Source organism: Embiotoca jacksoni, unplaced genomic scaffold (genome assembly GCF_022577435.1).
Source record: "Embiotoca jacksoni isolate LCO1_2020_lvr unplaced genomic scaffold, fEmbJac1.0.p SCAF_8, whole genome shotgun sequence".
NCBI classification, from domain to species: Eukaryota; Metazoa; Chordata; class Actinopteri; family Embiotocidae; genus Embiotoca; species Embiotoca jacksoni.
In genome coordinates this window covers 6,936,337-6,952,238 of record NW_027185436.1, presented here as the reverse complement: position 1 = coordinate 6,952,238, position 15,902 = coordinate 6,936,337, and the positions used below count along the sequence as shown (strand labels likewise).

Below are 15,902 nucleotides of genomic sequence, written 5' to 3'. Positions count from 1 at the left end.
AAGAACAAATTGCATCCCAGATAGAAAGAGGAGGGAGGGAAATGAAATGAAATGATAGGGGAGGGAAAGCTACATGAAAAGCATAGAAAAGGAATGCTTAAGAACTTCGAAATTAGCAGCAGGAAAAGAGGATGCAAGCAGCAGGAGATGCTTCAGAGAAGATTTAAAACTGACTGAGTAGGGATCAATAGGGTAACATCTCGAGGAAGTGATGCCACAGTGACAAAACATGCTACAGATCAGCTACAGATTTAAGCCCCATTTCTGTCTACGTGTTCTCAGTCTAAAGTGTTTCAGACTGGTGGAATTATAAACTCTGTGAGGTATTCATATAAAGACCTATGCTGGCAGTAAAGAGGGAAAGTCATGCATCAGTTCAGTATCAGAACAAGACCAGAGGAGAAGAACAGGCAGGAAGAGAAAGATGGAGGCAGTGAAAAGAGGGCAGAGAGAGAGAAGAGTCAGTTACTTGGACTGATCCATGGCTATCTTCTTGATCTTCAGACTGTAGTCAGGACAGATGGATGAGATGGACAGACGGTCAAATGAGTGGTACTGCGCCCTGTAGTCGGAGGGGATATGAAGAGACAAGGGAGATGGATGACACAAAAAATGATTAAATGGATGAGTGTGATGGTTGGATCGTGGCATGACAGTGAAAGGTGCCAGAGACAGAAGGTGGTTTGACGGGAGATGATGGAAGCATGATAAATGAATCTCTTGGAAGAGGAAAGGTGTGTTTGAGGAAAGGTATTTCACTGTATGAGAAATGCAGCATATGTTCAGACTCCCAGATGTCGACATGTGACAACATGGGAGAATAATCCTGTGCCCAAAACAGGCACAGAGAGATGAGCTTCTGTTTGTCTGCCTCTGTTTATGCATGTACCGTATGTATCAGTAACAACAGCATGCAGAGAGCCAGCGGCAAAACTGAAATAGCACCTCTTCAATGTAGGAAAATAGAAAGACCAAGGGGCATTTGAGCCAATCGAAAGGGGACTAAAAGGAACATTTTGGTTCTAGATTATTCGAGTATGACACAGTGGAACGGTGTTTGACGAGAAATGCTCACTGAAAAACATGGAAAATGAATAACTGCAAGATAGAATATGAAAGCTATATACCGCCCCTTCTCCACTGCCACTATTGCTCTACTCAACTTTACTCTACTTACTTTTGGTACCCGGTACTATCCAGAATTGTGTTTTCCACTGCAGATAGTACCTTTAGTAATGATAGTCACCTTTTAGTATCAGCTCACCTTGTAACCTCAAAAGAGATGATACGAAAAATAGCATCAGATACTAGCCTCAACTTTTGCCCAGTGGAAAACCAAAAAAGGTAAATAAAGTTGAGCCAAGCCAGTACCAGCAGTGGAAAAGGGGCTTTAAACAAAAACACAAAAGAGACAAGAAATCGAACCAAAGGTTAAAACAAGACTGTTTTCTTACTATTGTTTTGAGATAAATGTAGATTTTGATGATCTTAGTTTAGCATGTTAGTATGCTAATTAACACTAAAGAAAAACTGCAGCTGAGGTTGATGGAATGTTATTATGCAAATATCTGGAGTAAAAACTGAGGATGGTTGAGATATCCCCAAAGTCATGTCACTAGCATGCCTAAGAAGTAACTGAATGATAAATAAACCACTGAAATACAGTAAACTATGTCCTCTCTACAATCGCCCCTTTAAAAAAAAAAAAATCATAAAAAGTTAAGGGAAAGTTTCGGGAAAGGGGCTCGCTCCACCCCCTCTCCCCTCCCACCCCTCTGCCCTTCCTGCAGACCTCTGGTTCCTGGATGCCTCTGCCCTGTTCTCTTCCAGTGAAGGCAGCCACAAGTCGGGGTGAGTTAGCCTTTACATACAAACTTGCCCTTGGGCAGAGGAAAAGCCAGTCGTTTGCCAGTTGAAAAGCCAAAGTTAAGTAAAGCAGTGGAAGGAACAGAAATGCACAATTCTGGTGCAGTCAGGGACCTAATAATAGAGAGAGAGCATAAGAAGAGTAGTGAGAGTGAGAGTAAGAGAGAAGAGGGAAAAAAACACCTCATCCGACACACAGTATATTCCTATGACTGTGCCAAAAAGTTTGTTGAAGCATCTGTTCTGTTAGCCTCCAAACACAGGCTGGTATGTGTTTAACCTTGTGGACAGAGGTGGAAGTCCAAAACACTAAACCACATCTGACTACATAATTCACAGTATTAAAATAAAAGAGGGACAGGTAAACGCCAATGTAACACCACTATAGATCATTGTGCTTATATGTGCACAAACACTAAGAAGCACAAATATAGACAGACACACTATTACTTGTGTGGTAGCAAGAAGTGTGTACACAATGTGATTTGTGTTTGTGAATGCACGTTTGCATGTACAAATGGTAGGACCTGATAGGTATGGAGGAGAAGGGCTTCTTGTAGATGTCGGCCAGTTTGTCCATGACCACCGTCGCCGTGGTGAAGATCCTGTATGTGTGCAGGAAGGTGTTGAGGAAGTCAATGGAGAGGAAGCGCAGGTCGGTCAGCCTCTCCAGCAGCCGCTCCACGCTGGCGTAACGGATCTGAGGGACCTTGCAGGAGTTGAGGGTCTTGCTGAAGCAAATGTCAACATCATCTTTATGGAGACGCACATCGGATCTGATGGATACACACGTACACATGTACACACACACGCACACGCACACACACACACACACACACGCGCGCGCACACACACACACACACACACACACACACACACACAACCAAGCACGGGTGACTGCTGGGGTGCTTAGCAAGGGAAAGGTTATGAAAGTAGCTACGCCAAGTAGGTGAATACAAAAACTCACTATTTCAAAGGAGGCTAAAAAATAAGGGAGTACCTTAAAGCATGTATCAGCAACGGTATGAATACAAATTAAAAAAACCAAAACATAATACATAACAGTTTACAATAAACACAACACAACTGTAATATCAATTTTCACCCAGGTACGTATAAACGTATGTTTTGCAACACGTGCAGGTAATGAAGAGATGGATGTTCCTCTTCACATACAAAAGAATACTTACTTGATCATGTGAGGCACAGTGACTTTAGAGTTTTCCTCAAACACACTGGTCATCAAGCCATTACAACGGATATTATCTATGCACTGCAGAGACACAAAGAACAGAGACAAATAATGAAAGAAGTAGAAGAGTGAGATCACGAGTCAGAAAAAGGGATAATATTTGCAAATTATTTTCATGTTTCTTTAAGCTACAATATTCAAAGTAGATAGTTGGTAAAGTTTCTAATTTTATAAAACATATCAATGAAAATATTTCCCAGATTTACACTGACATAATTTGTTTATTGCTTTGCTCCCTTTGGATTCAAAAGTCTACTTGATCAGGAACTGTAGCCATTTAAATCTGTCAGTGACACAAGTTAATCCAGTGTGACATGCTTGTATGGTGTTACTCTGTTTGTGAAGTACTGAGGCAGTGAGCTGAACTCGGCCCAGGGGAAACTGCAACACAGACTGTGTTTACTTATCACTAAGCCTTCTCAATGCCCAGCGGAGGCACGCTCTCGCTATTTGGAGGTTCTTGTTATTCTGTGTTTGTCTGGAGGTGTATCTGTGTGATTTGTGTATCACCTGGCTAATATCACTGGTCCATGCAGCCTTCTCCTGCCGCGATGGCGCCAGTAAAACCACAGTAAATGAAGGCAAGTCCAATGGCTCCACCACAAGCTTAAAGTCCAGTTGACCAAACACCTGACCGCCAGCCTTAGCTGTATGGTAGGGAAAAAAATTGTTTTATACAGCACAACAGACCACTTAATGATGATTACAGTAAGAATAAATTGCTTGTGCACACACACACCAGATTGTATACGCACAGAGGGTTAATTAGGCAGACCTGCTATCTCCCCTCCATGCACCCCTGAGGCTTAAGTGTGAAAATGAAGGCAAGTGTGCACATGCATGTGATAGCCTCAGCACTTCTATGTGTGTATGTTTCATCAGTCTATCTAATTACCTCATGAATCCTCATGAAAAAAAAACAATGGACCTGTGATGTTAAAAGATCAAAGCCTGCCATTTAAAGGGGTGAGCATCTGATATTTAAAGGGACGTAATTTCTGGACACTTATCATCTGACACCTAATTAACCTCCATGAGTGCTGAAGGGTCCAAATGAGCCAATAAGAGCTGTCCATGTGTCGACAACACAGACACACTACTTCAAAGACGCATTAAACTTACACTCTTCGTCATTGGCATCTGGTTCTTCTATAAGTGTGCAGTCAATTAGGGACAACACTCCACCTTGCTGCGAGAGTTTAAGAGAAATTTTGCAAAAACATTTATTGGCATTTTGGAAAAAAAGGTGCTATCAATCTACAAAATAAATTGCGTCACTAACGTGTAGTTACACTTCACAGGAATCAGTTTTCTTACTTTAAGAAGGTGTAGTTTCCCCCCAGAGCTGCGTGTGCAGACAAGGAAGTGTTTGGTGAAGAGAAAACACTGCCTCTCGCCTTCCTTCTTCACAGACAGAGACCCCAGACGGACCTTACTTAGCTTCCCTCGCTCCACTGATGGCAGCTGGATCAGAGAGCCTATGGAGCAGTAGAGGAGCAGGATTACATTACAGTTCATTAAACTGACACTGAGTTGAGGGCTGTTTATCAAGCATGTGCAGGGGCGTATATATGTGTGCGTAATGTAACTTTACACACATGTCTTTGGTGTGTGCGCCTAGCAGAGCAATGCAGTAGAGGAAATCATTAAAATGGACAGGTTTGGTTGCAAAATTCTCTCTTCTTTATAGATTAGAAAACAGACAGGAGCCTGTTAGAAGTCAGGTACTGTCAAAACATGGTGTTCATCCTCATCTTCTGACCTGTGACTCAGCTACAGCAGGAAAATCACAGTCTGCTCTCCTGTAAGTTAACTTACCAAACCGCTTACCATGAGTGGAAAAATGTTTCTGATTTTAGTGATTTTTATAAATCAGATTAATATGAAACAGCAGAAAGCTGAAATTTACTACTAAGGTTCTTGCACTGTAGTAATTAGAGTACTCCTTGATGAACACATGGTGCAGTTATCCATCACTATATTTCTTAAGAATACAAAATTGAGGTTTTGTAAGATTTTAACCTTTTTGGAATTACTAATTGAGCTCAAGGATGATGAATACAATTTAATTTATGCAGTGCATCTAAAATGAAAGTGATCAAAAAGGACTTTGTCTGTTCGATTAGGCAGATTGTTTTGTTCTTGCACCCGACTTCGCACTAAGATTGAAGCACACACCTGTAATCACAGGCAATCTTTTTAATCTACACATCGAAAGAGGAGAACTTCTAGTGGTGTTGGAAGAGTTAGACTTTTATGTAAACAGCAAAATGTAGGTGAGATGTGATTAAACTGAAAAAGTGTATGCTGTGAAGTACTTAGGAACTACACCACAAGGACTTTTTGTTATTAAATCAGTTATACATTTTTTAGGGTAGCTGATACTAACAGAAAATAATGTATCACTGCCCTTACAAAAAAATCAAGAGTTTCCCCATTTTTCTACGAGACACATGTGAACCACATGTTGCAACATATGATAACATGGGGAAAATGTGCAGAAAAGTTTTTATGTGACAATCTACATGGGCTTCATTAAACCATTACAATGTTCCAAAATCAGGTTTCCCATGTGCTCAATCACATGTCAGTGTATGTGCTCGCATGTGATCACGAGTTTTTGCTCATGTGAAATTCACATGTTTTTTCTGTAAGGGTGAGCAACAAGTTTGTAGAGCTACATTTTAACTGGGCAAACTGACAGAGAGAAAAATCTTTCAGCTGTAGAAAGTATCTCATGACAGAGCTCCACCAAGGTAGGCCGGAGGGTCTTACTGCTGAGCAGACCTCCAGAGACTTCGTTGTTGTTGAGCTTCACTGTGAACTGATGTAGACTCACCCTGCCTGACGAAGGTCTGGCTGGTGTCCAGCAGGATGTCGCAGCCCTCCACTATCATCCTCTCTATGGCCAGGTTCTTACGGATGTTTTCTGTGTCACTCACTTCATCGTGCATTACTCTGGGCCACACACACACGAACACACAAGGTTAGTTCAGTATTCATTATCAAGATGTATCATAAAAGTTGACAATTCTGACTCGTACCTGGATAATTCCTCTAATTTGGATTTGGCAAATTCAAGACTCTTGCGTTCCACGTGTTCATGAGGTGTGTGGGCCAATAATTCATGCAAGGTAATAATGTAACGAGGAATCTTGTCAGAGAAAAGAGAAAAAAAAAGATTTATTAAATGAAGATTACATGGCACTCAAAGATGGCAGCAAGAATTGGCATAAAACCATGGACTGCAATCGGGCTATGGTATGTTCTGGTGTGTGTGATCTACCTGGAACATGGGATATGTGAGGAAGGTCTCGAGCATCCTTCCCTCACAGGCAGCGTTAGACTCGTACTGTTTCAGCAGCTTGTCAAAGTCTCTGTTCTGCTTACAGTTGGCCAACACCTGCAGGCTGTACTGATGGTTACGCACAAACTCCTGGTAGATGTTCAGCATGGGCAGCAGGATGTCAAATAGGTCGGCTGGAAACAAAAACACACCCATGCATACACAGTATGTCAGTCACATGAGGGGAAAATTCCAGGATGCACTTCTGTCACCAGCAGCTGGTTTCAGTAATAAATCATGTTGCTAGTAGCGACCAGTACTGACACATCTCCATGGCTACAGTATCACTGAAGTTGATTTGATGTATGGCCATGCAAATATTGACAAGCATCTTTTATCTACTCTCTAAATGCCCTTGCTGAAATATAATCTGTTGCTACGTTTTTTGTTTTTTTTTTGTTTTTTTTTTTAAAGCTGCTTTGTGATTGGTTGTTTGTAATTTAGAGGAATTTTGTTGTTTTGTGATTAATTTAATGCTAACCAAACTAGCATGCTAACGTGCCTCTAATACAACACCCTCAGTCATTTTTAACTTACTGTTGGGCTCTTTTTACTTTTACACTCTGTGTGTATGTTTAATAGATGAATTACTGTTACATACCTCCTAAAGAGAGGTTGTTTCATTTTTGTAATCACTTGATCATGGCTTCTTTGTCCAAAACTGTTTTCACAGTTTGACAGTCGTCATTAGCTGTCTTCAACTTTGAATGGAAGTGTGCTTAGCTCATTGTGTAGTCAAACTACAAGAGCGGAGGTAGCGGAGGGGATATGGCTGATGTAAGTGTTTGACATTGACACCTAAAAAAATACATTCAGAGAACACTGTTCTGTTCTGGGAGTGACTGCATCCCAGTGTCTTTATTGACCATAGAGATTATTTCTTGGACCACAAGCAGTTGATTTCTTAAAAATTTCTGAATGAATGAAGTCACCCTCATTTAAACATGTGAATGGCATTTCTGAAATTTGATCCATCAACTCAAAAGACTGGAAAAAAGATCAGGCCATAAAAAGCAAAATCACAGCTTCCACAGAAAATCTGGTGCCAAACAAATGCCTGCATCCTTTTTGTGAACAGTCTTTGCAGATTGAAAGTGTATTGTGTTGGAAGTTCAATATTTCAATAACAGTATAAATAAGAATACAAAGACTGAGCTCTGCAATACCACCGAAATTGGTTTAATATAAAGCATACTGTTGATCAGACATTTACATGAAGCGTCAGCCTGAAGGAAAGAGTCCGATAAGGGGACATGTTTAATCAGCAGAGCCTTTTCTTTCCGAATTTGTCACAAGTAATTTGCTGCCATGTCTTTGAGCAGTCTGTCTCCTAGGTGATGCTTATCTGCTGAGGGGGCTTTTGTTTTAGGAGGTGAAATGGTGGGATGCCTTCTGGTCTGGGTGGTCATTGTCTGTCAAGACAATAAGTGTGCTCGTTGCAGAATGAGATAGAGGAACTGTGTGTGTGTGTGTGTGTGTGTGTGTGTGTGTGTGTGTGTGTGTGTGTGTGTGTGTGTGTGTGTGTGTGTGAATAGATCAGTAAGACGTCAGGACTGACGTTTGAATGAGACAAACTGGATGCGCAGAACCACTGAAAGCCTGACCTTGATGTAGCTGAGTGGCTGCAGAGACTGTGAACACTGAGATTGTATTTGTGGTTTGTGCACTGTGTAAGGCCAAATAACAGCTTACCCAGCACCAGAGTTGGCCAGTTGGCTATCCGTGCCTTCAAGCCTTGATGGAAAATCTCATGTAGGAACATGATGGTCTCACTGAAGACACAATGTAAACACAGTGTGAAAAAAATAAATCCAAAATAAGGTTTTATTGTTTCTGTTTAATTTTCAGTATCTGTCTTGATGTGCCTCCTGCATAATTCTGATATCCATTTAAAATCATATAAGGACTGAACATGTTGATTGATCACACACAAGTACTGGACATTTGCACATATACACACCTGTTGAGGAAGATGCTGCTGACGTCGTCGTGGCTGATGGGGGGTTTCTTGGAGCTGGCAGCCATCCTCAGAGGTCTGAGGAAACAGTTGACCAGGATGTAGAGCTGGTGGACATACCTGTCATCACACATAGAAAAACACTTACATTACTCAGATTAACACATGTTTGAGCAATTGTGTTCCATGAAGACAATTTTAACATTAATATCATAATATTATAGGGTATTGTTTGTGTACTAATGCACTATATTCTGTCTTGCAGTTAGATGATACATTTCCCTGAAGGCTTTTATTTTTTATAGCAAATGGTGTACCATTGGTGTATGAATGTGAATGTATAAATGTATTCCTGATGGCGAGCACCTTGCATGGCAGCTCAGCCCCATTAGTGTGTACATGTGTGTGTGAATGGGTGAATGGAAAACAGTGTAATGTAAAAGTGCTTTGAGACTGCTAAAGTGATAAAGCGCGATACAAGTGCAGACCATTTCCCATTTAATGTATTTGCATATACACATACAAGATATATGTTGAACATCTTTTAAATGTCATTTAAAAGTAAATTTTGTTGAATCAAAAATAAAGGCTGTGACCCTGTGTAGAAGCCTTTATGATGCCTGCAGGGCAGAAAAAAAAAAAAACGTTTAGATATAGCTCAGATGCAAGAGCGGGTTATCTACTAATTATAAAGTTTGCAGTTCAGTTCCTGGGTCCTCCTGGCCATATGTTAATGTGTCCTTGGGAACTACAATGAACCTGAAGTTGTCCCCGATGGCAGGCGAGCACCTTGCGTGGCAGTGCTGTCATCATTGGTGAGTGTGTGTGTGTGTGTGTGTGTGTGTGCGTGCGTGTGTGTGAATGGGAGGGAAATTGTAAAGCGCTTTGACACCATCAACGGTACAATAGGTAAGAGCAGACTATTTAAATTTTTACTAGACGTGCTTGCTTTTGTAAAATGCACCTCTGGTCTTAACCTTAAATTTCTCTTGTGTTATAAGTATAGAAGTATTTACTATCTTCCAGCTCATGTTTATTTATCAGAGCTTTGATTTGTTTTATTCTGCTAATCACTGTCTGTTGATCTGACTGTGATTCATTTCAGTTTAATTAAATCCAATAAAAACTAAACTGAATGTACAGAGTTAACAAATTAAGGTATCTCATCACAATGATTCAAAAATCCTTCTCCACAACACAGTATTTGCAAAACTGGAATACTCTCACAGAATTAGATATATTATTTTTAGTACTTTTGTCCCAAAGGTATAACACAAATGTTTGAATAATCTTTATCATCATCATCATCATCATCATCATCATCATCATCATCATCATCATCATATCAGCCACCCCTGCTGTACAGTGTTTACAGTCTAACACACCATAAAGACCATCCCTCCCTGAGCCGCAGTCGACACAATATAAGTGAGATAACATCGAGTGCTGCAAAGCTTGACAATAGTGACAAGTCTTCAACAGTGTGGGCTGCTACTCTAGGCGTAATGTATTTACATACTCGGTCTCTGCTTCCACCATATTGAAGACGATCTGGTTCCTCTTCCTCATACTCTCAGCGTGAGGAGAGCAGATGTAGTCCTGAACAATGATCTTCCACTTCCTCCGACAGAGCCAGCCCCGCATGAAACTCTGCACCTGCAGACACAGAGTGGGAATAGTACAACAGATACAAACAACAGAGCTTAGACAGGAATGCATGGAGCACACATATGTCTACATATTAGAAATAAAAACTTGAAACTGCTTCATCCGAACAAATTGATTTCTTTACCTTTTTGATCTTTTTAATATCCGGGTCTTCATTTTCATGGTAGACGTGGTAAGGTCGCATTCTCTCCTTGGTTTTGTTCAGAGCTACAATCTTTTAAGAGAAATTCAGCCACAAACAATACAAACAGAAACCATGATTCAGAGGTAAAGTACAGTTCAGTTCAAATGTGGGGGGAATAAATTAGCTTTAAAACTTTATGACTTTATAAGCACTCATTTTAAATGTACATGTATGCCTTCTTTCTGGACTAGGATGATTTAATTCATGAAGATATTATATTCCTCTTGAGACGACCAGTCATTTGTTTGAATGTTTATATGTGGCTGTCCTTCAGTGTGTGCTCAGTGAGTTATTGTGAGATAGACATCAGACTTCCTCATCTTTGACAATCTGGTGCCTTCATTGAGAAAGACAGACTGGCAGGGAGGAGTGAGCGCGGCTCTAAACTGGTGACAGTAAGCAAATTAAGACTTACATGTAGTCGTATGCACGGTATGCACCTGTAGAGCATTGTTGGCCACAGAAAGTATAATCTTTCCATGGAAACTATAATATCAAAACATAATATAATCTGTTACATTATGTCAGTTTTTGTCTCGTTTTGACAGCCATGAAATGCAGACAGCAGAGGCAGACAGGCCAATGTGTGACATTTACACGCTTCAGGTAAGAAAATCCTAAAGTTAAGGTTATCTTCCAGGTTTGAAAGCTGAGGAAAGGGAATAAACTGGGCATGTGCCAAACTAAAAATGTTATTAAGTTGTAAAAAAAAAATACATTTTCACATTGAAAATGTAATAACAGAGAGGACGGCTTTTTAAAGAGTGAAGACCAATTTCAAACATAGGTAGTGAGAGGTTTTTCTTTATCTGAGCAGATATAAACTCAGCAGAGGTTAAGATTCGATCTGTATCACTTTCCCATATTTGCTTTTACCTCCAGGCCGCTTCATAACACCAGTTTATCACAGACGGAGACAAGCATGACAGATGAAACCAAAGCCCTTTTCAGCCACACACCTTCATCTTCATTTTTTTCTTCACTAGCGCTATCATGCAAATGGCAGCAGAGAGGAGCCAGTCTGCCAACTGTTGACAGTTACAGTGGCTAGTTGGTTTAATTATTCATAAACACGGAGCAGCACACACACAAACAAACAAACATGAGTATTTTTTAATGAGATGGATCACAAACTGCACACTGGCTCTCAAAGTCTCATGAGCCATTAAACAGGCAGATGTTTCCTAATATAAAATGCCTTTTTTTTTTTGCATTTTCATTATATGCTGGCCAAACTGTATCCTGCCAACGAAATAAAAATCCCAGCATGAAGAGGAGAGAAGTATCCACCACACTTGTTGCTGAGGGAGAATTACAACTAAAATCAGCATCACAGGCTAATCCATTAAACAGATTGCCGTTTCCTCCCGAAGACAGAAATAGCAAATGCAGGCAAAGTGTTTATACAAACGATTATTGACACAAATGAGCAGAGACAGAATTGGAAATGACAGTAGATGTGTGATTTATGGAGACATTAACAGCTGGCCCAATGAGCAAATTGCATCCCCTGGGGGCCAACTGCTGCACGGACCAGAATTCAATTTCAATCGTGCACCTGTACATTAAGAATAACTCTGCAGTGCCTTCTGGTCATCTCTCTGGCACATAGCAGAACATGAACACATGAATCACTTTGTTATCTGACACAAGATAGATCTGACCAATCACAGCAGTTAAAGCAACAAAGCAATTCCATCTAAACAAACAATGGTAATCATCTCTTTTACAGGTTCATAACTACTGAATAGCGTCCTAATATTGTGGTGGTGGCGGGGCGTGGTTTGGCTCAGCTGCAGGAGGGACTGATTGGGGGAGTGATTCAGGGAACTGTGCCTGGAAGAGGCTTAATTGGCAATCACTGGCATCAGGTAATCACTGATTTGGTCTCTCTCCACATAAAAGGACTAGCAGGTCACCAGGCGGGTTCACACTCCTGAGGACACGGAGCAGCAGGCTGGCTGCGGACAGGACGTGTAGCGTACGCTCTAATGCTCGGCAGGAGAGCACAAGTAAAGGAGAACATTATTTATGTGGAATAAATATGGTTACAAATTGTACTGGTCTTGTTGTTGTTCATCCGGACCGGAAGAACCCGCACTGATGGCAACATGTCTGTCACAATTGTATTTTCCAATAAAGAATGTCATTTGGTCCAGCTGAAAATTTCTCCAAATAAAAAACTCGGATGAACTGATAACAGTCACCAAAAGAGTATTTTTGCTCCGTCAGCTCAACATAATATAAAATAATTATAATATAAAAATTTGGCAAGCAGACAAGTCAGTGTACTTGGAGAGCGTTTAAAAAAAAATGTATGATCAATGAATGCGTGAGTTTAAATTAAGATTTTCTTTCTATTTCAGTCCTATCTCTTTATAAGTAGTACTTCAGTAATAATAATAATAATAATAATAATAATAATAATAATAATAATAATAATAATAATAATAATAATAGTAATTCAGACAACATTTACAAAATAACCAGAAAAAAATGAATAGATTAAAAACCGATAAAAGGACATTTTAATAAGACTAGCGGTTCTTCTGGTTTAATACCACACCTGCATATACTTACATACACATTACATACACATACATATACATATAAAAACTTAGGACAGGGTTATATATTGAAATCAATGTCCTGATACAATATTAGTTCCAATATAGCCACATATAATGGCAAATAAATGCAACATAAACAAAGTTATGTTTTAACTGTATTTTAATGTTATATATTTTGAGAGACAAACTATTAAAATGTGTCGAAAGATCCATTTATAGTCTGCCATTTACTTTCTATTATTCATCAGTACAAGAGAATCTTGTGAACGGATATCACAATGTGATCATATCAGCACACTAAATATCACTGATTTGTGGTTCAGACCGGGTTTTTTTAAGTGATGCTAGGGGCTAAAGTACTGAAAGCCCACTTATTGCTTACTTCAGGAGAAATTAGAAGTATTGATCTAATCACCATGATCTGATAATTACCTGCTGTTATGTGTGTGAACTGTAATTAGTTCTAATTAACAATGTTGTAGAGGTTAGTTGTGTTTTCTGTGTGAGTGTGCACACCTGATTTATCACGCAGTGATGGCAGAACACAAATGTGTCGCATTCGATAAGCGTAATGGTTGGTCAGCTGTTTGTAAAGAAGCTGATGGACTGTCCTTACTGAACGGTGGGCTTCTCCTCCTACGCTCAGAGGTGACAGAGCGCCGTTCACACCCACTCCTTCGCTGCCATAAACACAGCCATGAGAAATCACACGCACAAAGCACACTCTTAGGTATACGGGTATATATAGGTACATATACTGTACGCAGCTTCTTGGATCACTCTTCATATGATTCATGGCAGGAGAGTAAACACAGGGCTGGCTGAGTGGGTGGATGAGTGAGTGAGTGAGTGAGTGAGTGAGTGAGTGAGTGAGTGAGTGAGTGAGTGAGTGAGTGAGTGAGTGAGTGAGTGAGTGAGTGAGTGAGTGAGTTACTTTTTTAGGATCCTCTGCACCAGAGATCATGATGTGTTATGTCTGTTATAACCAAATGATTTGAGGTTTTAAGGACACCCTGTGTCCCTGTGTTAATTGTTCAGTTTTACGAAATATGAGTCACACAAATATACCAGTATCTATCTCTTTTCTCTTCCTGTACAAATTCACAATATTTCTGACTCATCTTGAACTTGAGGGTACATACGTATTCATCCAATCAAATATAATTTGTGGTGACTCACCCTGCCCATCACATGAAGCCACACTGGGTGGTTAGCTCACCGGTCGTAGTACCGTATGACCTCTGTTTGGATGTCTGCTGCCAAAACTCTTTGTTTACATTTCCAAACAAACATAATTATGCTCCAATTTGTTGATGTCTCCCATTTCCCATTTACTGGTTCACAGTCCGCGTCCTTTTTATGCATGCATTGTAATTGGTCATAAATGGTTTGAAAATCAGGTGTGATGTAAAGATAATCTAACTTTTGAGGTCAATGTGTGTTTGTGTGGACGGTGTGTGTGTGTGTGTTTAAGTGTGTACATGTGGACGATGTACCTCTGATTTGAGCCTCTCAATTTCCGTGTCTTGATCCTCCAGCTGAGTGCGCAGCTGATTGGCAGCCACCTTTTCAGTCTCCACAATCTGTACAAGGTGGATGTATTTCTGCATCAGCACCTCTCGTTCGATGATGATGTCAGAGTAACTGAAAAGTTCACAAATATATACAGGGATATACAAAGAAGTACAAAACCTCAGTAAGAACAGTTAAATGACCAGTGTGTAATATAAGTGTTATAGACCCGTCAGTCCACTAGACGATACTGTGTCAGTGTCATGTTTGGCCGCAATGACCATAGGTTAAGGAAGGGGGTCATGTGACAAAGGTCATGTGATAGAGGTCATTTGACAAGGAACAGAAGTGCTTAATTCCATGTAGGGAGGTAGAGTTGGGGGTGTTGGACTGGATCAAACCCAGGACCTTCACCCAGATTTTGGGTCCATGGGAAAACAATGTGGATTTCTTGAAGTACCAAACTATAACCAAGTCGTTTTTTGTGCCTAACGCTGACCATGGTTTTGTTTTCCTAAACCTATCCATGCAGATGTTATACCTGAGGCAAAACAAACAACACTGACACAGTACGCTGTAGTGGACTGACAGGTGTATTGCCCACTTTGGTGTGATACTGGGTTGAAATGAGACACTAAAAACACTGCATCATTTCATAAAGATGAGCTCAACAAGTAGAATTTGGAAAGCCACCGTAACAGTAAATCATTTGTGATTCATCTTGAAAAGACCAGTATGGGTAGTTAATTTTAATCTTCTCTTTTGTTAATGTTCTGTCACAATAAATCAAACTGTGTTCCTGCAATTTGATGTGATACAGTGTTTGCTTTTCCATGCAAAGGTATAGGGAAGCCCATATATCCTTGCATTACTATTATACCCACTGGAAATACCATTTACATAATGTTGTGTGAATACCTGGCCTGCTGGATGGCCTCCAGCCATTCATCGCACTCACTCTCTTCCTCTGTTCGCAGCTCCAGTGGTTTCTGTCCATCGTGACCAAACACAACGAGGAAGTAGTGCTGAGGAGAGAGTGAGAGAGTGAGAGAGAAAGAGAGAAAACCGTTTATATTTGTGACCCTGACACCAAACACATCTTCATCACCACTCCTCAGTGGTGCCAACAGGTTTATTTTACAGCGAGAGATGTACTGGTTGACACCGCTTATCAGATATGGTGCGGACATATGGGAAACACTGCTCTCAACAACATTTCCTTTTCACACTCTTTTCTTGCCCAGATCTTTCCTATATGAAGTTCCACACTCCTTACATGAAGCAGGCAGAGTGCAAGGAAGAGGACGAGAGAGGGAGGGTGGCTTGAGACACATGACAGTTATTTGTTCACTGAAATAAAACATCAAGTTTTGTCTGTGGATCCTCCTCTTCACCAGCCTATTATCATCACCATCAATTGCCCCTCTCCCTGTCTCTCGTTTTCTGTCTCTCTCTCTCTTATCATTCTGATGAATTTCCGCGTGTATCAGCCTTTAAAATGCTTCCCCACACATGCCAACACATGCAAGTGCGACACACACCTACAG

At 40.4% G+C, this 15,902-nt stretch overlaps 1 protein-coding gene across 3 annotated transcripts in view; it reads right to left on the bottom strand.

The window, feature by feature from the left end:
- rasgrf2b (Ras protein-specific guanine nucleotide-releasing factor 2b) overlaps positions 1–15,902 on the bottom strand; it is a 47,107-nt gene that overhangs the window by 14,005 nt on the left and 17,200 nt on the right. Inside the window, exons 2-16 of one of the 3 annotated variants that reach the window (XM_069178108.1) lie at positions 15,274–15,380; positions 14,340–14,487; positions 10,214–10,303; positions 9,941–10,077; positions 8,425–8,541; positions 8,157–8,236; positions 6,405–6,598; positions 6,163–6,272; positions 5,958–6,076; positions 4,436–4,596; positions 4,241–4,307; positions 3,629–3,765; positions 3,057–3,139; positions 2,394–2,642; positions 470–562 (exon numbers count right to left, since the gene is read on the bottom strand). In XM_069178108.1, the coding sequence (XP_069034209.1) occupies positions 470–562; positions 2,394–2,642; positions 3,057–3,139; positions 3,629–3,765; positions 4,241–4,307; positions 4,436–4,596; positions 5,958–6,076; positions 6,163–6,272; positions 6,405–6,598; positions 8,157–8,236; positions 8,425–8,541; positions 9,941–10,077; positions 10,214–10,303; positions 14,340–14,487; positions 15,274–15,380 (1,892 nt within the window). The remainder of the gene's footprint in view (positions 1–469; positions 563–2,393; positions 2,643–3,056; positions 3,140–3,628; positions 3,766–4,240; positions 4,308–4,435; positions 4,597–5,957; positions 6,077–6,162; positions 6,273–6,404; positions 6,599–8,156; positions 8,237–8,424; positions 8,542–9,940; positions 10,078–10,213; positions 10,304–14,339; positions 14,488–15,273; positions 15,381–15,902) is intronic. The other 2 variants (XM_069178106.1, XM_069178107.1) reach the window with 2 other exon arrangements.